The 21,413-nt window shown below is 40.1% G+C and overlaps 1 protein-coding gene across 1 annotated transcript in view; it reads left to right on the top strand.

The window, feature by feature from the left end:
- The window catches only part of MALT1 (MALT1 paracaspase), a 57,938-nt gene that overhangs the window by 8,108 nt on the left and 28,417 nt on the right, over window positions 1–21,413 (top strand). The window contains exons 3-9 of the mRNA XM_024754867.1: window positions 500–685; window positions 9,691–9,812; window positions 14,051–14,210; window positions 15,664–15,842; window positions 16,259–16,355; window positions 16,952–16,984; window positions 19,873–19,899. Of these exons, the coding sequence (XP_024610635.1) occupies window positions 500–685; window positions 9,691–9,812; window positions 14,051–14,210; window positions 15,664–15,842; window positions 16,259–16,355; window positions 16,952–16,984; window positions 19,873–19,899 (804 nt within the window). The remainder of the gene's footprint in view (window positions 1–499; window positions 686–9,690; window positions 9,813–14,050; window positions 14,211–15,663; window positions 15,843–16,258; window positions 16,356–16,951; window positions 16,985–19,872; window positions 19,900–21,413) is intronic.

Below are 21,413 nucleotides of genomic sequence, written 5' to 3'. Positions count from 1 at the left end.
TATGATAGGGTGTCTGCTTGCTAGGAGTACTGTTATCTAGTTGGGTAAAGAAGACATGCTTGTGAAAGAAAAGCTCATGATTTTAAGACAAAATTGTGTCGAAACATATAGAACAGGAGTCTGCAAACAACAGCCTGTGGGCCATATTGAGGCCACTGCCTGTTTTTGTATAGCTAAGAATGTTTTTTTATAGTTTAAAAATTATAAAACAAAACAAAAATCAAGAAAAGAATATGCATAAAACATATGAAGCCTAAAACATTGTGGCCCGTATGAAGCCTAAAACATTTACTCTCTGGCACTTCACAGGAAAAGTTTGCCAACTTCTGCTGTCCAAGATGAGCATCATTAGGAGACCGTGTCTAAAGGGACAGCAGCATTCGTAATGTAAACCGTTTTCCCCACCACGCAACAACTTGCTGTGTATTCTCTACAACACCCATGACGGGGCCAAACACATAGCAGGCAGGTCATAGTGAAGAAAATCTGTTGACTTGAATTAAATTTGTTGTTTGCAGTTGTCTAGACTTGGAGCAGTGTTGTCTTAAGGTTCTGGAGCCTGAAGGCAGCCCGAGCCTGTGTTTACTGAAGCTGCTGGGTGAGAAAGGCTGTACGGTCGTGGAGCTGAGCGACTTCCTGCAGACAATGGAGCACACTGAGGTCCTTCAGCTCCTCAACCCCCCAGGTACGTGCTTCCCGGGGTCACGTTCTCCAGGAGTTCATGGAGACAGAGGAAAATATCTCATTTGACCAAATGAATTGTGTTAAGTATTTTTGAAACATGTACACATATGGAGCCTCGTTTCCCCCCGCCAAGGTTGAGACTAAAGAACACATAAAAAGCAAATACAGTGTATAAACATTTGTTGGATTGTTTTTCAAAAAAAACAGCTATAGAAGACATTTTGGGGACAATTGGAATAACTTGAGTATAACCTGCATATTAGACGTTAGGGAATTACCATGTGACGATGGTGCTGTACTTCTATAGAAGAATGTCTTTATTCCAAGGAAGTGCATGTGAAAGTGTTGAGGGGAAAGGTTTCTATAACTTATGTTAAAATAGTGCAGCCAAGAAAGTAAATACACACATTTATTTATATATATGAATGAGAGAAAGTGTAACAAATGTTTATTGTTGAAGTTTTTTGCCAACGTGGTGCTTTTGAAATGTTGAGTAACTCAACCACGATTTTTTTTTCCTGAATATACCAATATTGTGTGAGGTTGCTCACTTCCAAGGTCAGATTTGAGGAATAGGAAACAGTCCCTCCTTTCCACAACTGTGGATGGAGTTGGTCAGTTACCATGACGTCAGCAGGAGGGACCATGTCATCCAAGTCACGTGATGGCAGCGGCGCTGCAGACCTTCTTTCTTGGGGGCTTGGGGAATTAGAGACACGTCTTGTAGTGGTGTACTGACAAGTACACGTAGCAGAAACCCCAACTCAAGTTGGTGTAATAAAGGGAGCATGCTGGTTCCAACAGAAAAGTCTTGAAGCAGGTTGGGCTTCGAGAAAGGCAGGGGGCAGCCCTGTTTCCAAGGAGTTGTATTTTGTCTTTGCTCTTCCTTTCTTGTCATTGGCTTCCTCCCAAGGCTGACTTTCTACCTGGTCATAGGATGTCTACCAGCTGTTCCTTGCATTAATCTTCGTCTCAGCAAAAATCGTAAGATTCCCTAATAAGCTAACTAATTTTGGCCACGTGCCTGCCCCTGTACCTGTCACCAGCCAGGGAGTTGGAATGTGCCAGTTCCCCTGGCGTAGAGCCAGGAGTGGAGTGGGTTCAGTTAGCTTTCCAGAAACCTCATGGATCGCCAAACAAAATTGGATGCTGGGCGTGTGAGGGGGAGCACCTGAAAAGTCTACTACAAATGGAAGGAACCCTGGATTGTGAGCCAGGAAACCTGGACTCTCAGGTTATCCCTGGCTCTACCAGGCCTAGTGTAGATGAGGAAGTAGGTCCTCTATAAACGCCTCTCTTGTGTTACCCACTGTATCTGATGCTTGACAAATGTTTCTCAGTGCCTCTTCATACAAGAGGCCTGGGATAATGCAGATCCCATCTAGATGCAATTGCTTTCTGTCACCAAACAGTAAATTATTTCTTCAGGTGACATTTATTAATTTTTGTATCCCCAGTGTCTCAAAAGTACCCAAGAGTTGTGGCAATTGAAATCTGCTGGTCTAGGGCACTCAGCCACTAAGTTCTCAGACTTTATAGACTTACCGGGGCCTCTAAGGAACCTCTTTGGGAATTAACTATAACTTTACTATCTCATTACGTTTTTCAATAATTGCACTTAATTACTCCACCGTTGTTGCCAAGTCAATAAAATGAGAGTCAGTGTTCTCTACCTCTCAGACTTGGAGGAGCTGCTGAGATGATGCTGCGTTCAGTTGCATCTAGGTGACCACGGAGGCTGCACACACATCTCATGATCTGTGGTGTGATCACTGGCCTGAGATCAAAGGTTTCCAAGTTTTCACAGTTTCCCACGTAAGAAACTGAGCTTGACTGAAATTGAGTCACATGTTTATGTGTGTGTAATGATGCGCCTGGAATTTGTAGCAGTATTTTCTGTTTTGACGTGATAGGCCAGCAGCGAGTACAGTGCCATCCTGATAAACATCAGTCATCTTCTTGGGAAAAATCTGTTCCTGCTCTTTGTGTTTCTCTCCAAATAGTAGGATCAGCGCTTCACCGTCAGTGTTCCCCTGCGCAGATCGTTCCGATGTTGGGCCCACAGGCGTTTTCAGTTGTCCCCTGGGACTCTTTCGTATTTGAGGGGAGAATAGGAAAAAGACAGCAGTTTCTACATGACCACTTACGCACTATTTCTGTGAAGTTTTATGTCATATTAGGCACATTATAGTATTCATTAGAAATCAGTTGTTACTTGAATGTTAATTATTGATTTAAGAGGAAATATTTGGGGATCTAATAAAACTCAGTAATTTACAGTTAGCTTTCTACCGGAATCTTACTTGGATAATCTAAAACTTACTGTATTTACATACATTAGAATATAGAAATATAAGAATTTGAGAATAATTTTTATATTTCAATAAAGACGTTGAGAATAAAAACTACTGTAATTATATTAAGAATGCAAGCTCTGATAGAATCAACTTGATCTGGGGTTTTGCTCATTCAATCAACATTACTGTATTCTAATACTTCTGCTCTTCCAGGCATTGTGCTTGGTACTATGAATTAAGACAATAGTTCCCGCATGTTCAAAATTCATCGTCTAGTAGGGGAGACAAACATGTAACTCATCACGTCCAGTACAGTCATAAGAACAAGTATATATTAAATCTCGTTTTTCCTTTTGAGTGTATTCCTGAATCTTGGTGAAAATAAAAGGAGGAATAATCTAACATTTTCTCTCTTTTTTTTTTTGGTAGCGCAGTTTCATAAGAAGACATTAGTTCTTATTCCACAAAAAGCCTGATGACTTTTATCTGATTGTCGTTATAGAGAGCCTGGTTTTGGGTGACTAAGATGCTGTGAACCTCTGAACAGGTCTTTCAGGCCTAAATACAAGGAGAAGGGGAAACTTCAGATTTATTTTAGTCTGATTTTGTCATATTCCGTCCCAGTTGTTTGTGGGATGACAGCCAGAGATGACCATAGAAGATAGCTGTGGTACCAAGTTTCTTGGATGTCTTTGCTTTGGTGGCATAGAGGTAGCTGGGGAGGGTTCCCCCATCTCTAACTGGAACACCTGCCTTGATTAGGAGCCAACTTCAGTGGTCCCTCATTTAGCATGAGGTCTAAGCCAAGGGTAACTCACCCCCAAATTCTTGTGCTCCATGAGCTCTGACACCTAATATATTTTTCAAAAGGTTGTGGTTTACTGTCTTCTGCTTTCCCTCCGATTGGGCTTTTCCATAGCACATGGGTTGGCCAGCTTGCCTCTCAGACTGGTCTTGCCTGCCCTTTGTTAGAGAAGTGGCTTATAATTTTTATGTATGGATGGTGTCCATCTGCATTTTCCAGCTCTGACTCATTATTTCCCTATTTTTATTCCTGTGGTCATTTCAGTGGGAATTGAAGAGGGGCGGGGTGTTAAATGAATTTGCTGAAATTGTTTTGAACCAGAGGTCTGTAATGACTTTTTTAGACCTTTATTTATTTTTTTTATTTAAGGGTCAAAGACTCTGATCTCAAAGCAACCAAAATTGGCATCTGTAACCTTGGCAAATACAGATAAACTTAGATGTGCCGTTTGAGATGTTTTTGTTTTGAGTGAAACCATTTGAGTGCAGATGTATAAGCGCCATCAATTAGAGTTTTGTTTAAGAGAAACCATTTGAGTGCTGACTAGTAGTCTCTATCAACTAGAGTCCTGCACATCATGAGATTGGTTGCCAAGGAAGCCGTGCTCTGACCTGGAATCGGCTAAGCAGAGACTAGACAGTGGGGGATGTTTAGAGAGAATTAACACGTTACACGTGGGTTTCATTAGATGGATCCCAAGGTTCTTTCTGCTCCAGTTCTGTGATGCTGCCATTTTATTTCATTCTTGTATGAAAGGAGCTTTGCTGCGCATACATTTCAGAAGTGCTGGCAGAGTCATGTGATTTCACTGACGTCTTTTCCATTTTTCCCCACCCCTTTTTCATATCAATTCATTTTTCTTCTTTAATTCCTTGTACTATACTCATGTTTCTGGTACCAATTTTTTATTACTTTTATTGTCTCTGAGACAAGAGCAAAGATAGTTGAATATTATTCTTTCGTTTCCAGGATAGCTTTACTTCACATTTTATCTTCGCAATTCTGTGAAAGCCCAGAACAGTACTATTATGAACATTTAAATTTTATTTTATTTTTTATTTTACTTTTATTTTTTTAACATCTTTATTGGAGTATAATTGCTTTACAATGGTGTGTTAGTTTCTGCTGTATAACAAAGTGAATCAGCTATACATATACATATATCCCCATATCTCCTCCCTCTTGCACCTCCCTCCCACTCTCTCTATCCCACCCCTCTAGGTGGTCACAAAGCACTGAGCTGATCTCCCTGTGCTATGCGGCTGCTTCCCTCTAGCTATCGATTTTACGTTTGGTAGTGTATATATGTCCATGCCACTCTCTCACTTTGTCACCACTTACCCTTCCCCCTCCCTGTGTCCTCAAGTCCATTCTCTACGTCTGAGTCTTTATTCCTGTCCTGCCCCTAGGTTTTTGGGGGTTTTTTTTAATTTAGCTTCCATATATATGTGTTAACATACGGTGTTTGTTTTTCTCTTTCTGACTTACTTCACTCTGTATGACAGACTCTAGGTCCATCCACCTCACTACAAATAACTCAATTTCGTTTCTTTTTATGGCTGAGTAATATTCCATTATATATATGTGCCACATCTTCTTTATCCATTCATCTGTCAGTGGACGCTTAGGTTGCTTCCATGTCCTGTACATTTAAATTTTAAATGTGAGCACACATTTATGTGGAAAAAGAGATTACCAGAAGTTATCATTTGGCCAAAATCACAGTTGGTTATTGACAAAAGTAGTATCAGAATCCGGGTCTCCTGACCCTGACCTGAACTCAATGTCATTTCCATAATACTAGAAAGTTTCTGGATTGTTTGGGAGGCTTAGTTATGGATTATTACCTCAATTCTCTCTTTGACCCACAGACTTCCATTTTTTTCTTCTTGCCAAATTAAAAAGTACTCAACTGCTAGACCTTACTTATAAGGGACTCATCTTGTTCCATGAACAACAGAAATTCCTGAAAGCAAGATATTAAGAAGTGAAAAGAGGCAAAGATCGTATAAATGGGAGTAAAATTAAAGAAGAGAGCTAGAAAGAGAGTGGTGGTGAGGGCTGGAAGGATGGGTTTCCATGCCAAGGTGTTAAAGGGAGTTGTCGATGATGTAGAAGGATGAGGGGTGTGATGTAGGAGACCAGGTTTAGCCACAGTAGATGCAAATGTAAATTGACCTGTAAGAGGAAAGTACACAACCAGTACACTGGTTGTGTAATGAGGGGAAGTTGTTAGAGGAAGAGGAATGGTATTTATTCTGGGACTCTCTGGGGTGCTTTTCAGTAATAGTTTTGAAATGTTCAAAATAACGTTGAGGGAGAGTTTTAGATGGAAGATGATAGAAAAAGTTTTTTGGTTCATGGCCTCTGAAAATAGATGTGCTGAAACGTACCCAATAGATCTGTTCCTGGAAAAGCTGTGAATTACTTCGATAGTAACTGCATTGCAAGAGACAACAACTCAAAGGGAACCTATGATGAATCCTTTTGTCAGGTCAAGAATCACCCTAATTTATCTGTTTAGCGATTCCAGCGGGGGTTGTAGTTTTATTGTGTAATACCTTGAGCCCGTTGCTCTACACAGGTGTACACGTGTTGAAAGCACAATCCCCATGTTCCATCAGACCCAGTCAGATTCTCTCCGGCTTACAGGAAATCAAGTAACCTCTTTGACTTCTTTGCAGATGTTATCTGAAAATAGGCTCGTTTGCCAGGAAGCTGTGCATTCAACCTTTAAAACAGAACTTTCGTCTGCCTTGGTACACCGTCCAGAGCTCTGTGTCATCTTCCCTCTTTACTCTGTTCAGCACATTCTGCCTAGTGGGCGCTGCGCGAGGGTGGTTAGAGGTGACCGTGGTTCCCTGTCGCACACGAGACAGGGTGGAAAGAAATATGTGTGGTTAAGACACGGGAGGTGTGACTTCTCTCTGTGCTACTCACCAGGGCGGGTTCCGAATCACACTGTACCTTTCAGTTCTCAGTCTTTGAAGCAGTAGATAATAAAGACATGTCTTTGATTGCTTCTTGAAGACTCAGACTACTAAAACTGTTGGTACAGGACAGATGTAGCAGCTGTGAGTCTGAATGTCTGTTAAAAATCATTCAGTCTTGTCTCCCACAAAGGAAGCCTTTAGAACATCCTGGTCACATGGGCGCCTTCCTCTGAAGTCATTCATTTCTTCGTAAGACCCTCTAGAGAGAAAGGCTTTCAGTTTCCTTCCTTCTCATCTCGTCTCTTTGTGTAACAGCAGAGGATCTTGGCCACAGCACAAGACACTGCACCGTGCCTGACACCCTCCTTCCAGTAAGAGAGGCTCACTGTGGCAGAAGATGGGATTAGCCTGGGAGATGCATTAAGAGCCATCAGAAAATGATAACTATGTGAGGTGATGGATGTGTTAATTGACTTGATTGTGACAACCATTTCACAAACGTACACTATACTGGGTCGTGTTGCTCACCCTTACATATATGCAGTTTTTATCTGTCACTTATACCTCAATAAAGGTGGAAGGAAAAAAGAACAATCACTGGGATAACCCAAGGCTTAAAAGGGTTTTAAAGCCCAAGAAACCTTAGCTTTGCATCCTGGTTCTGCTGTTTTACAATGAGAAAAAAAAGGAATCTCAGAGAAGTTAATAATTTACACAGGGTAATTTGGATGACTTTCTGCAAATGACGCGAGTTCATTTTCCTCATTGTAACATAGATCTAGTCAATATCTAACTCACGTGATTATTTTGAAAGTTAGAGATCAAAGTGCCAGGCATATGTAAAGCAGCCAGTAAATTGCCGTTATAGTAATTCTTGTTATTATTCTACACATTCGTTCAACACGTGTGTGTTGAACACCCACCGTTTCACATATACCAGGCACTATTCTAGGCATCTGGTAAACTGGTGGCGGAGACAAGAGCTTCTGTTTTAGCAGGTGACACAGATAATAAGAAACGGGACTTGGGGTGATTAGTGCAATGAAGCCCAGAAAGTGGGATGAGTGTAATGCTGGGTGGGAGGGGGGAGGTAGCTCATGTTTCCTGGACCAGCTGGAGACCTGGATGATGAGAGACTGTGTCAGGAAACAGTGGGGGTTAGGGGGGAATCCAGCAGAGGACCAGGAGGTGGAAAGGCAGGAAAGAGCTTGTCTTCCGAAGGAAAGAGGCCCTCGCGGCTGGAGCCTGGTGGGCACGAGGGCCTCGTTGGCCATGTAAGGAGCTTGGGTTTTATTCTAAATCCAATGGGAGGTCAGTAAAGGGTTTTATCAGAGGAGTGACATGGATTAATTTACGTTTTAAAAAGACATTGGGCTGCTGGTTGGAAGTAAGGAAAGAAAGTTCGCAGGCTGTGACAATAGTTCAGTTTGGGAGGGGACGGCAGCTTGGATTAAGCTCACGGCATTGAAGATGGTGAGATGTGGAAGTGCTTAAGCGACAGGCCTCGCAGCTAAATTACACGTGGGGAAGGAGGACGTGGGCAGGAGGGGTTTGGGGGGGCTGCTAAGTTTCCGTCCTGAGTAACTGGATGCTTGGGGCAAGGCTGGGGCCTGGTTTATCTTCCCTGAGATGGACAAGACTGGGGGCTCTCGTGGAGGAGGAGATCTTGTGTGGGATCTTCCCGGACCGGGGCACGAACCCACGTCCCCTGCATCGGCAGGTGGACTCTCAACCACTGCGCCACCAGGGAAGCCCAACTCCAGGATCTTTGACAGGAAGCTCCTGTCAAAAGTTTTCCAAGTTTTGATGCTGGTAGTCATTTCTCAGATGAGAACTGTTTGCATCACATGTATCAAATTTATATACTGCTGTTGTGTTTCTGTACCTTTCTGGTTACAGAATAGTTTTAATGCTAAATCACAGCATTGACATTCATATGCCCTTTCTTTTTTAATATTTATTTATTTAGGCTGTGCCAGGTCTTTTTTTTTTAACTTGTTTATTTGTTTTGTTTTTATTTTTGGCTGTGTTGGGTCTTCACTGCTGCGCACAGGCTTTCTCTAGTTGCGGTGAGCGGGGGCTACTCTTTGTTGCGGTGCACAGGCTTCTCGTTGTCGTGGCTTTTGTTGTGGAGCGCGGGCTCTAGGCGCACAGGCTTCAGTAGTTGTGGCACGTGGGCTCAGTAGTTGTGGCTCGCGGGCTCTAGAGCGCAGGCTCAGTAGTTGTGGTGCACGCGCTTAGTTGCTCTGCAGCATGTGGGATCTTCCCCGACCAGGGCTCAAACCCGTGTCCCCTGCATTGGCAGGTGGATTCTTAACCACTGCGCCATCAGGGAAGCCCCGTGCACCAGGTCTTAATTACCACACACAGGCTCTTGGTTGTGGCAGGCAGGATCTAGTTCCCTGACCAGGGATCAAACCCGGGCCCCCTGCATTGGGAGCACAGAGTCTCACCCACTGGGCTACCAGGGAAGTCCCTCATATGTCTTTTGAAGACATTTAAGTGGTATTTAAACTCAAGTTGTCTTACTAACAGCTCACCTAACTCAGTTGAAGTGCTGGCCGGATAAGCCTTTATGACTAAGTATTTCTAGAGCTGGCGCAGAGAAAGCATCGTGACTGCTGTATGCAGACAGCTATGATAAGGTTCATTCTGATTTCAGAGGTGTTAGAATGTGGAAAAAATGTTTCTCAGAATTGAAGAAATATGGCAAACAATTTTTTCCCCCAATCGTGGGGAAGTACAGTAGATCAAAGTCTTCTGCAGGTGAGTTCCTTTCCTCCAGGTTTTACAGAGCCTGGAGCTCACAAACTCATCATCTGATGGAGAAGGAGATGTGAATGGATGACTTATAACCAGGATGAATATGCAGGTTATTTCCAAAATATTTCTTCTTTTGGTTTCAGAAACATAAACAAGGAAAACCCCTCTTCTCTGACTTTATATAACTTTTTTTTTTTTTTTTTTTAAGGAATAAAGATCACTGTAAACCCAGAATCCAAGGCAGTCTTGGCTGGACAGTTTGTGAAGCTGTGTTGCCGGGCAACTGGGCATCCTTTTGTACAGTATCAATGGTTCAAAATGAATAAAGAGGTAATTTTTTAATGTCTTTTAAATGTCTTTTAATTCCTCTGTCATGAGAAGAGAGAAAGATAAAAAATTAATTAGCCTGTTGTCTTCAGTGTGTTTCTAGGAATTTTGTTAGAGGATATGATAGGTCCTTGTTAAAGGATCTGTGTTATAACTGAAGTGTTTATTCAGTAATCACTACTTTGGTAAGCAGTAATAAAATCAGTTCTCTATTCTGAAAATTGTGGAAAATCAGGAGTACTTGGGGCAACAATGTTAACAAACATGAAACGTCACCAGTACATTCTAAAATATCTACGCAAAATTCTTTACAACAGATTATGTTCCAGTCTAAATCTTTAAAAGATTTTCAAAGCAACACGGAAGGCAATATTATTTTAAGCATTCCCCGTAACTGTATTATATCAAAAGATTTAGGCTTTTATGGTAGATTCTGAAGTAAAATTCAGGTCGGTAGAAAGGGGCATTTATTCCTTTTGTGGAAGAATTATATCCCCGTGCCACCCAACAAATAATTTAAAATTGCATATTGGCATCCTCTTGTCTTAAACATTCTTTGAGCACTCTTTGAGCTGGGGATTTCTCAGTGGTCTGGCCATGTTGTGTCCCACTCTGGTGGGCTTCTCTCTTCTCCCTCATTCATCTCCCCTCGCTCCCTTCCCTCCTAGATGGTACCTTGAAACTCCATTATTCTTTTCAGCCTGTCAGTCACATAACTAAACTTTCTTTCCAACTCAACATTAAGACTCCATTTGCAAATCTGAAACTAAGTTCAAGAGCTGTTCCGAGATGACAGTCTTTCCTTTGATGGGATCACCCTGTGCCTTAGAAGAAACGTGTGGATTTGTACAATTTTTAATTTCCGTCCCTCACACACAGGTGAGGTAAGGCAGATGTGAACTGCAGTAACAGGACTGCACTGGCACCAGACAGGCCTGTGTTGGATCCTTGACTGTTAGTAGCGACTCGAATTCCTATCGTCAGGGGTCGAGAGAACTTAATTGATGGGATAGTTTATGTGCCAAGGCTCTCAAGAGATGGTAACTAAAGTTATTTTTACCATATTTTCTCAATTGCAAAGTGGCTTTCATCTTAATAAACACCTTTTGAGGAAGAAATCATGGACGAAACTTACTCTATTAAGTATATCATTTGTGAACTATGTCCTGACTTGAGAAGGGGAGGAATGTAGAGGGTGAGCAGTGCATCATGGATCTGAGGAGTTGCAATGGATTTTAAAGCCCTTACCAGTCGAGTTTTGTCAAACCACACTTAGGTTCGTAGTCTATTTCAGGAGATACTCACTTAACAACTACTTGTTGGACACCTGTTTTGTGCCAGGCCAGGTTCTAAGTCCAGGATGGTGAAGCACCGACACACAGGGGCCCTGCCAGCTCCACTGGGGAAAGACAGTGAGCAAATAAGATAACTCTGTGAGTTAAGAGCTGTGAGAAAATAAACAGGGTGATACAAAGGGAGAAGCCACTAAAGGTCTTAAGTAGGAGAAGTAACATGATAGAATTTTTGTTTTTAAAACACCAACTTGCTGCTTGAAGGGAAGCAAGAGCAAAGCAAGAAGACCAGTTAGGGGCTCCCCTGGTGGCGCAGTGGTTGAGAGTCCGCCTGCCGATGCAGGGGACGCGGGTTCGTGCCCCAGTCCAGGAGGATCCCACATGCCGCAGAGCAGCTGCACCCGTGAGCCATGGCCGCTGAGCCTGCGCCGCGGTGGGAGAGGCCACAGCAGTGAGAGGCCCGCGTACCGCAAAAAAAAAAAAAAAAAAAAAAAAAAGACCAGTTATCTAATGCCTACACTGGACTAGAAATAACAGTAGTGTGGATTAGGACATGGCAGTGGAGACGGATCAAAGTGGGTAAGTCACTTTATTTTAGAGATAGAGTTCATCAAACCCGACAGATTAAATGTGGAGCCTGAGGGGAAAGGAAGAGAGCTCAAGGATGACCCTAGATTTTCTACTTAAGCATCTGGGGACCTGTTATTTACTGAGGTGTTAAGAGACTGGGAGAGGAAGAGATTAAGGGCAGAAACTCTTAAGAGTTTGGTTTTAGACATGTTAAGTTCGAAGTGCCTATTGGATGTCTAAATGCATCTAAGTCAGCTTGGATACCTCAGGAGACAACATTGAAAGTTTGTTGGGACTTCCCTGGCGGTCCAGTGGTTAGGACTCGACACTTCCACTGCAGGGGGCACAGGTTTGATCCCTGGTCAGGGAACTAAGATCCCGCGTGCCATGCAGCACGGCCGAAATAAATAAATACATAGATAAATGTGTTAAAAAAAAAAAAAAAAAAAAAGAAAGTTTGTGTAGTGGAGGAGGAACCAGTAGAGAGACTAAGAAGAATTTGCAAGATAAGAGGAAAACCAGGAGAATGGTATGAAGCCCTTGGGAAAGTATTTCAAGAAGAAAGGGGTGGTCAGCATTTTCGGTGCTGCTGAGAGGTATGTGGGTCAAGGGGGGGGGTATACTTGGGATTCTTTTGTTTAAGATATAAAGGTACTAGAGTATGTTTTGGGGAGTGATACAATAAAAGGGAGAATAGATGCTAAAGCAGAGAGATAATTGCAGGAGCAAAGTCAGAGAGGATGAGGGGATTGTTGGAGAGGAAAAAACCTTTCTCCCACCTGTTCATGCTCAGTCCCTGGGGGCCCGTGAATTAACAGGCAAAATACAGATTAACAAGAGACGTTTATTCATATGGGAAATTACAAAAGAAGTAGTCCTGTGATTGGTTACAGTTAGAGGAAAAGGGAGGAAGAAGAAAAAGCCTCTCTGGGAAGAACAAATGGGTTTCTTTAGGAAATAGATACAGAGGGGTTTCTAGGAGAATAAACAGGAGATGAGAAAGTTTGTGGTAATATCTATTCATGCAAGTGCAAGTGGTCTTTCCATCTTCCTCATGGCTATATAAAACTTCCCTGGAGAGGGGATTTATGGTAGGTTTCCTCTCGGTCTTCTTCCTAGGAATAAAAGCCACCCTGAAGAGGGAGTTTATGGCAGCCTCATTTCCCAGAAGTTTCTGCTTTGGGTCAGATAAGGAAAGCTCCGATAAGGCTTCTTTCTGCATCTGTCGAATCCTCAACATCTTCATCTTGAGCTGGTTTACGTACCAGCTTTGGGATTCTGAGTGGTTTAGCATCCCCATGCAACCCAAGCCCAGGTCACCTTTGTTAGGAAGACACGCTTTCCATTTTAACAGGAGGGAAGAGAGTTACAAATAAGCACAGACTAAAGTCAACGGCTGAGAGAAGTGGGATTGCAGGAGGTTTGAGGAGAGAGAAAGTCCACAGGAATAGCCTAGTAGGAAAGCAGACTTAGTAGGTTCACGTGGTAGGATGGTCAGGCGGTGCTAAGGCAGCCTCCATCCCAGCTGTCAGATCTTCAGCAAAATGCTCTCTCTCCGGTGCAGGTTCTGAGAGGAGAGAGAGCCGAATTCAATTGGTTGGAGTTTGGAGACGGAGAGCTTGTTAAAGTACTTTGCAAGGGAGCCACTATATAACGAGTCACTTGACAAAGCCCTTTGACAATATGCCAGAGTTGGGTGGTGCTGATAAATTGATGGGAGCAGCTAAGGTGAAAGAAAACTTAACGTGGTGACCAGAGCCCAGGAGTAAAAGCTTGGGAAACCCTTGCATGGACCTTCCTTCCCATCACTGATAGGCTTCCCATAGCCCTTCTCCACCCAGACCTTGAGAGAAGCGTATTGGTCACGGCATCTATCCTCGGATAGAATTTTGCAGATGAGGAAATGAGGCCTTGGGGTAAAATAACTTGCTCTTATACTGACAGCTAATTTGATCAGAACAGAAATAAAGAGCCAGGCCTAACTTTCTGTGATCCCTTCACTCCGTCATGGGTTGGTCATGTTGTATGACTACTTAGCTCATAAATGTTACAATTCTAGATTCTTTAGATACTAATGATCAAACAATTTTAAGTGACAGATTAGATACTTCTCTGTTAGTGAGTTTTGGGAAGATATAAGGGAGAGAGAGAGCCTAACTCTCTTGTTAACAGATTTGTAGAAGACTGATTTCCTAAGACTTCAGTCCCAAGTTACTCCAAATGTTGTTGTTTTTTAAGTAACAGATATTTTAGAACTTGGGGGAAAAAAAGATATACTTTTCAAAGTTCCAAGAGCATCATACATTTTGCACAGCACATTTTTATAAGGTGTGTTTTGATGAGTCATTCATTTTTATCCTCTCATTGATTCTTTCACAGATTCCAAACGGAAATGCATCAGAACTTATTTTTAACACAGTGCATATAAAAGATGCAGGCTTTTATGTCTGTCGAGTTAATAATAATTTCACCTTCGAATTTAGCCAGTGGTCACAGTTGGATGTTTGTGATGTCACAGAAGTAACAGAAAGCTTCCAGAGTAAGTGATAAAGTAACTTGAATGCTGCGATGGGAATTGCCTTTTTTAAATTTTATTTTAAATGTTTACTTTTAAATAAATAATTTCAAAGTATCAAAGATAGTACTCACATATGTACTTCACCCAGTATAATGTCACCAGTCGATAATATTTTATCCCATATCCCATGTGATGGATAGACAGACAGACAAGACGGACATGCAGATGTCTTGGGCTGACATGACCTTTCTCAGTCTGGCCCTGCTGCTGACCTATTCAAACTTGCCACCTTTCATGGGTCTGAATGTTGTTGTGGTCTCTGGTTTTGGAGGAGAAGAGAAATCTAATGCCGTCTTGCTCACTTTTCAGTTCCTTTCTATACTTTTTCTCCCAAACTATTGTATTACTTCTAAAAAATTGTGTCATGGAATAAAGACTATGTATAGAGTTGAAGTAGGCATGACAGGGCATATAGTGCACCATTTGCTGCAGTGAAGCATTTCATGCAACTGGTTTTCTACTTTTGCCATCTATCTTTTTAGTCCAATAACTAGTATTGATCAAGGGAAAAACCCAATGTACTCTAAAGAGTAGCCATCAGGTATTATTTTTTCACACAAACAGTCAAGAACCATATTTGTCATTTTTGCTAGACAAAAAGAATGAGGGAAACAGACTTTTTGTTGCCAATTTGTCTGTCTTCCATTCTTCTCTCAATTTAGCTTTTCCTACACCCGAATAAAGTCTCTAGAAATAGTCATGATTAATTGAGTGATTTATGTTTTCCTAGAATATTTCTGTGCATGTAATTAACTTTAATATGTTTATAAATGGAATCTTATTCATTCAACAAACATTATTGATCACCTGCAATGTGCTGCACACTGAGTTTCATTGTTACTGGATCACATTGACAAGCCTTCTGTCCTCAAGGCCCTTAGAGAGTAACAGATGAGCATTCAATAGATAACGCTTAACCCATCCATATTTATTCAGTGCTAATAACAAAACTCCTAATTTTAAGAAGGCAAGTTAAACGAAACAGCAGAACGTAGAGCTTTCTGTTTTGAACGGAAACATCGCTCAAGGTGTTTATGTCCTTTGCTCCCACCGAAAAGGCTCTGTGGCCAAACACATTTAGAAACCACTTAAACTATTTTCCCCCCTTAAATACACAGTGCATACTAACACTTGGAAAACTGAGAAGTCCTTCAATAAAGACATCTGTTTAACTTTGTCTAACCCAGAATGTTCTAAACTTATTTGTCTATAGCATCCTTATATCCACAGAACATCTCTTAATATTTCTAGATGTGCTACAGTTTTATGAAACATCATTTGGGAGATGCTATTGAAGATTGTAAAAAAAAAAAAAAAAAGATGGATGAACTTGAAAATATTTTTTTAATTAAAAAAAAATTTTTTAACCTCGAGATTTTATTTATGTTCCATGATATTTTTCTTTTAATTTAAGGAAGTTTGGATGGCGTCTCTGACTCTAAGTTGCAAATCTGTATTGAACCAAAGTCCCAAAAGTTGATGCCTGGCAGCACGTTGATCCTACAGTGTGTTGCTGTTGGAAGCCCCATTCCTCACTACCAGTGGTTCAAAAATGAATCACCATTAACACATGAGACAAAAAAGCTATACATGGTAGGAAGTTGGCCTTGGGGGTATTTGGGGGGGTTAATATGTAAAAAAATAGTATAATTGAAAATTACAGTGAATATTAAAATTCATATTCTCTGGGGTGTTTTAATGTTTTCAGTATTTTTTCAAGTTCTTTATTATCTAATATTAATTGATTCTTATATTTGCAAAAGGGCTAGAACACCAGCCCACATGTAAGTGCTTGTATGAAAAATGTCAGACTGAGTATTGCATCAGACTCACCACTGTTAGACTCATTGTATTATTTGCTTGCTAATATTTGACCTAATGAATGGAAATAATCTAGGAATGTCTGAAATGTTAGGATTTATAGGTTTAAAAAAAAAAAAAACTCAACTTTCTCCAAGCCACTTAAATTAAAATTGAGGAAATGTGAGCATGTTCTAATATTGATACAGGTGCCTTATGTGGATTTGGAGCATCAAGGAACCTATTGGTGTCGTGTATATAATGATCGAGACAGTCAAAACAGCAAGAAAGTAGAAGTCATCGTAGGTAAGCAGTATCGCTCAGTATTCTGACAAACGGAGCCGTATAAAATGAAGTGTTTGAACAGCGGAAATTCTGTTCACCCATTGAATTTAATGGTATGTTAAACAAAATAACTGCTGATGCTTAAGTAGAAATTTGAGAGCATACATACTAAAACTCCTAATCAGGATTCACATACAAAGAGCAGAAAGAACTGTAAAAAAGGCTATTTTATTGAGACCGTTTTCATAATGTTTTTAGTTTTATAGTTTATGTTAAACATTTATGGCAAAAATGTATTCCTTAAAGCTTTAGCTAAAAAAAAAAAAAAACCCTTGATTTAGGGGAAAAAGATTTTTAATAAACCATTTTTTCAAAAAAAATCACAGGCATATAAAGAAAAGAATGATTATTAACCAACAGTCCCTGTATGAAGTGCATGATGTGGGGAGGGTGTTCTAGTTAAGCTTAATGCATTTAGTTATGTTGTCAGTAGGAGGAGATATTGATGCATATGTTGGTTTGTCAACATACTTCTATGCTATTTATCTCTGCTTGATGGCTGCCCTTCCTAAGATCATGAATTACAATATATTCACATTTGTTTTCTCTGAAACAAGGAAGAACAGATGTGGCAGTGGAGTGCACTGAAGGTAGTGTAATCCTTTGGTTTGAAACCAAATATCCCGCATGCTGGTTCCTCGTGCCCTGGTTTACTGAGTGCAGTGATGGAAAAAATACTAGCTATAAGGAAAAATTTTGATAGAAGGATACTGTATCTTAGTCTTTGAGGGTTAATAAATTACCAGAGACACTATTAAACTGACATTAATTAAAACAACTAATTTTTATTGTAAAGCAATTATACCCCAATAAAGATGTTAAAAAAAAACCCTAATTTTTAATTGATTTTCTATTGTATATAAAAATAAAGTTCCTGGGACTTCCCTGACCGTCCAGTGGTTAAGACTCTGCGCTTCCACTGCAGGGGGTGTAGGTGCGATCCCTGGTGGGGGAAGTAAGATGCCATACGCCGCATGGTGTGGCCAAAAAATAAAAAAAATAAAATAAAGCTCCTGTACAACACCTTATGAATAGTGAACAGTTGCAATTAATTCTTAATGTTAATTATCTTCATAAAATTTGTAAAAATACATGACTATACTGTCATGGATAGTTGTTTAGATTATTTTATCTATCCTTTAGCCATGGTAAGATGCCTCTCAAATGCAAATGTAATTTCTATAACAGTTTCAGGACAGGAGATTTATTGTTTAATGCATGCTTACCAAATATTAAATATCCTGTTTTAATATAAAATTTATAAGATCCATTTTTTGAAGCTACAAGGCTGAAGACTATATATTATGGTAAAAGTGACATGGTAGATTAAAGAGAACTGAAAGTTATTTTAACGTAAACTTTTATCTTGTTTTAATTAACCAAAGCCTTGCACATAAGTTGTAATGAGTAAATTTTAAAACTTAAATTACCTTCCCCTAGTGTGATGTTACATTGTTTTGGAAAATTAGGTTTGTGGATAGCAAAGTATTTTTTCAATTTCTGCCTCTTTATTATAAACCCTTAGGCTCTACTTGAGCAAAGTAAAAAAAATAATGTTAAATCTTATGTTTCCCGGTTTTCCTGTCCTTCATACTGCTATGGTGTCACTTTGAAATACTATAAGTACTGTTTTCATCCCAGTCATAGTTGCGGACAGGAATTCTCTAGCATAAAGCAGTTCTAATCCTGTGGCCTATGAGCCCTACATGAGGGAATCTATGTAAAGAAATCCTAACCAAACTCTTCTTCCTTCTCCTTTTTCAGCTAATTGCATGATTTTTAAAACCTCCTAACATTGGAGACCTCTAAGAATAAACATAAACTAGCACTGCTGTTCAGCTTCTGGGTAATGCATGTATATTACCGCCTTGCTGCTTCTTTACCTGCAAGATTCTTCCTATAATTTTTGCAGTGACAAACACACTATTAAGTAATAACTTTCAGATAAATCTGTTCCAAACACAGATGAAAACCCAACTATGAAACTACTCCAAAAATTTCAGATGGAAAAATTAGATCCAACCCTTCTTTCTAAAAAAGTCTTCAAAGTTGAGGCATTTTATAGTTGGTGGAGTGGCACGTGTTAACAATGTCCCAACATACCGTATCTTTTTTTACCTGTAGAACATGATGTGACCTATTTTATGTGCTTTGTTAAAGATACTTGATCAGGAGAAGGGGTAGGGGGTTGAATAGGTGGAGCTCAGGGGATTTATTTAGGGCAGTGAAAGTATTCTCTATGGCAGCTGTAGTGGTAAATACATATATGCAGGTTTTAAATCGTTTAGGAAGGTCAGAGGAGGGGGATCCCAGGATGGAACACAGAATATGACAGAAGAATCTAAACCTATTGCAAGTGTATGAAGCAACCTCACTGATTATGGGATGGAAGAACAGGTGCTAACCTAAGTACCTGGGAATGAGTGAACACAGAAGGCAGAAGAAATTGTACAGAACCCTGTACTCTAGCTGATACCACTCTGTAGTTGATTTTATATCTCATAGAAGTTACTGCATACTATTTTGTGAATAGTATAGCATTTATAATTTATTGTGAATGTTAATTTTTATCTTCACACAATTTGTAAAGGAAAAATAGATGGCTATAATGTCATAAGTATTTGCTTAGATGATTTTCTTTCTGTTAGCCAGGCTCTACAGGCTAACAATTCTGAAACCACTATACCTCCAAAAACACATTCCACCAGTGTAACCAGGAGAAAAACATCAGACATCTCCCGATTTACAGACATTCTACAAAATACCTCACCGATAATCCTCAAAACTGTCAGTGTTATCAAAAACAAGGAAAGTCTGAGAAACTGTCACAGCAGAGAGGAGCCCAAGGAGACACAAGTAAACGTGATGTGGTATCCCGAATGGGGTCCTGGAACAAAAAAGAACATTAATGGTTCATTAATTGTGACAAATACGTCTTACTAACAACAGATGTTAGGAATAGAGAAACTAGGTATGGGTGTCTGTAGAAACTCTCTGTAGTATCTTCACGATAGTTCTGTAAAATCTTGAACTGTTCTAAAATTAAAAGTTTATTCTCAAAAATATCGTTTGAGGTTTTTAATTAGTTTCATGAAGTGTATAGTCGAGGCCACAGACAAACCTGTCTCGTGATGGTTTTCATCCAGTAATTGGCCAGCATATCTAAAACTTTGATCAAATTAAGAATGAGTCTGTTTAGCTTTTTGTCATTTAATGAAAGTAGTGATAGCTCAGGAGTCCTAACTGATGTCCACACCACGTTCTCTCCTCTTCACAATTTGACTGCATGACTTCTCCTTTATGGCATTTTAAACGTTCTAACCTGATAAGACATTATAACACGATTCAACAGTGCAAGAATCAACTTCTTTTGTCAGTCTTACTATCTGTGCTAAATTGGCAGATTATTTAAAGGTTATTTAAATCTATTTAAATTATTTAAAGATTATTTAATCTATTTTCTCTTATTTTATTTTAGATGAATTAAATAATCTCGGGCATCCCGGTGAGTAATACAAACATTAAAACATTAGCTTTAGATATTTAGTTATTGAATACAGTAACTTAAAGATACTATAGATATTCTCTATCATTGTGAATAACTCTGTATCATCAAAAGGCAGTTAAATGGGGAAATGCTTGCTCTTTAATTTGAAAGACAAGAAGCAGCCTTTGAAAGAGTGACAGGAGTAACATCTCTGAACTCACCAGACCCCTGGGTCCTTGTTCAAAGCTGCTCAGTCATTGAACACATCTGAACTAGTTGGGTGGGTGTCTGTAACGGAAGTAAAATTATTGTTAGTGCTGTACAGATGAGTAGTTAGTCATTGACCATTAAGGGACTGACAGTTGGCAGGAGTATTTATCATTCTTTGGCCAGTTTTAATCAGAACAGATTTCTGAACAAGTTAAGCTGAAGGGAAGCCTTACCTGAGATGAAAGGCGTAGTAATAATGAGGACTCCATAAAGACCGAGGACATCAGTCCAGGCTGTGGGCATTCTGAAAGGCACTGATGGAACCTGTGACTATCTGAAAATAAAACCTCACAGGAGTACAATAAGAGGGTAGTTATATGTATCAGTTAATATATGTAGAGATCCCTCTTATTTCTTGACATGTTATTTCTCATAGTTTTAGCACCATGACTAGTTTGCTTAGTTTCGTGCCCATATTTTGTTAAAAACATCTGTTATTGTGAGTGATGACACATAAGCCAGTGAGACAAACCAGAACGCCACTGTTACCCACATGTCATTCCTGCTGTGCCAGCCTCGAGCTCCGGGAAGCCCCTGTGAGACGTGCTTCAAGCACCCAAAACTAAGTGGTGTTGGAGAACCACCCTCGTCATGTAGCTAGTTGCTTCTCTTGATCTGGTTAGGAATCCCCTTTTCCTAAGTTTGTCTGTTATTTCATGCCCTTCAGTGAATATTATGAAAAGCTATTTCAGGAAAACTTTTGCAAACCAGCACCACTAAGCTTCTAAAATTTTCCTGACCTCCTCTTTCATTATATCGTTACTCCTCAAGAATTAGAAACACCAAGAAATTTAGCTAAAAAGAATTTAATATATTTTTAGTGGACTCTCGTAGCATATATATTATTAAAAATGCAAACACTCTGTCTATAGTAAGAGACACATTACTGACTGAACTCCATCTTTCCCTGCATCTCTTCCTGCATGGTCCTTGAGAGTGGGAGGTATTTCATTTTATGTATAGTTGATGGCAAAGAGCGTGACCACGGAATGAGATTTCCTAGCTTGAAAACATTGGGCAAGTGACTCAGTCTTTCTCTGCCTCAGATTCCTTATTTGTATAATGGAGGTAATAATAGTACATACCTCATAAACCGAGATGATTTAAATCAGTCATATTTACAGCACGTACAGCAGTCCCACGCCATCGTTCAGCAGATGTTAAATTCCTGCTGCTGCTTGCCGCCACCAACCATTTTCAGATTGTAATTTCTACCTAACGTGTTAAAGAGTATCACCCCCAGCTGTGGTAATCAGTTACCA

This window comes from Neophocaena asiaeorientalis, unplaced genomic scaffold (assembly GCF_003031525.2).
Source record: "Neophocaena asiaeorientalis asiaeorientalis breed wild unplaced genomic scaffold, Neophocaena_asiaeorientalis_V1.1 scaffold124, whole genome shotgun sequence".
Taxonomy (NCBI): Eukaryota; Metazoa; Chordata; class Mammalia; order Artiodactyla; family Phocoenidae; genus Neophocaena; species Neophocaena asiaeorientalis.
Note: the sequence above shows the minus strand (reverse complement) of the source record. Positions and strands in the feature narration are given on the sequence as shown.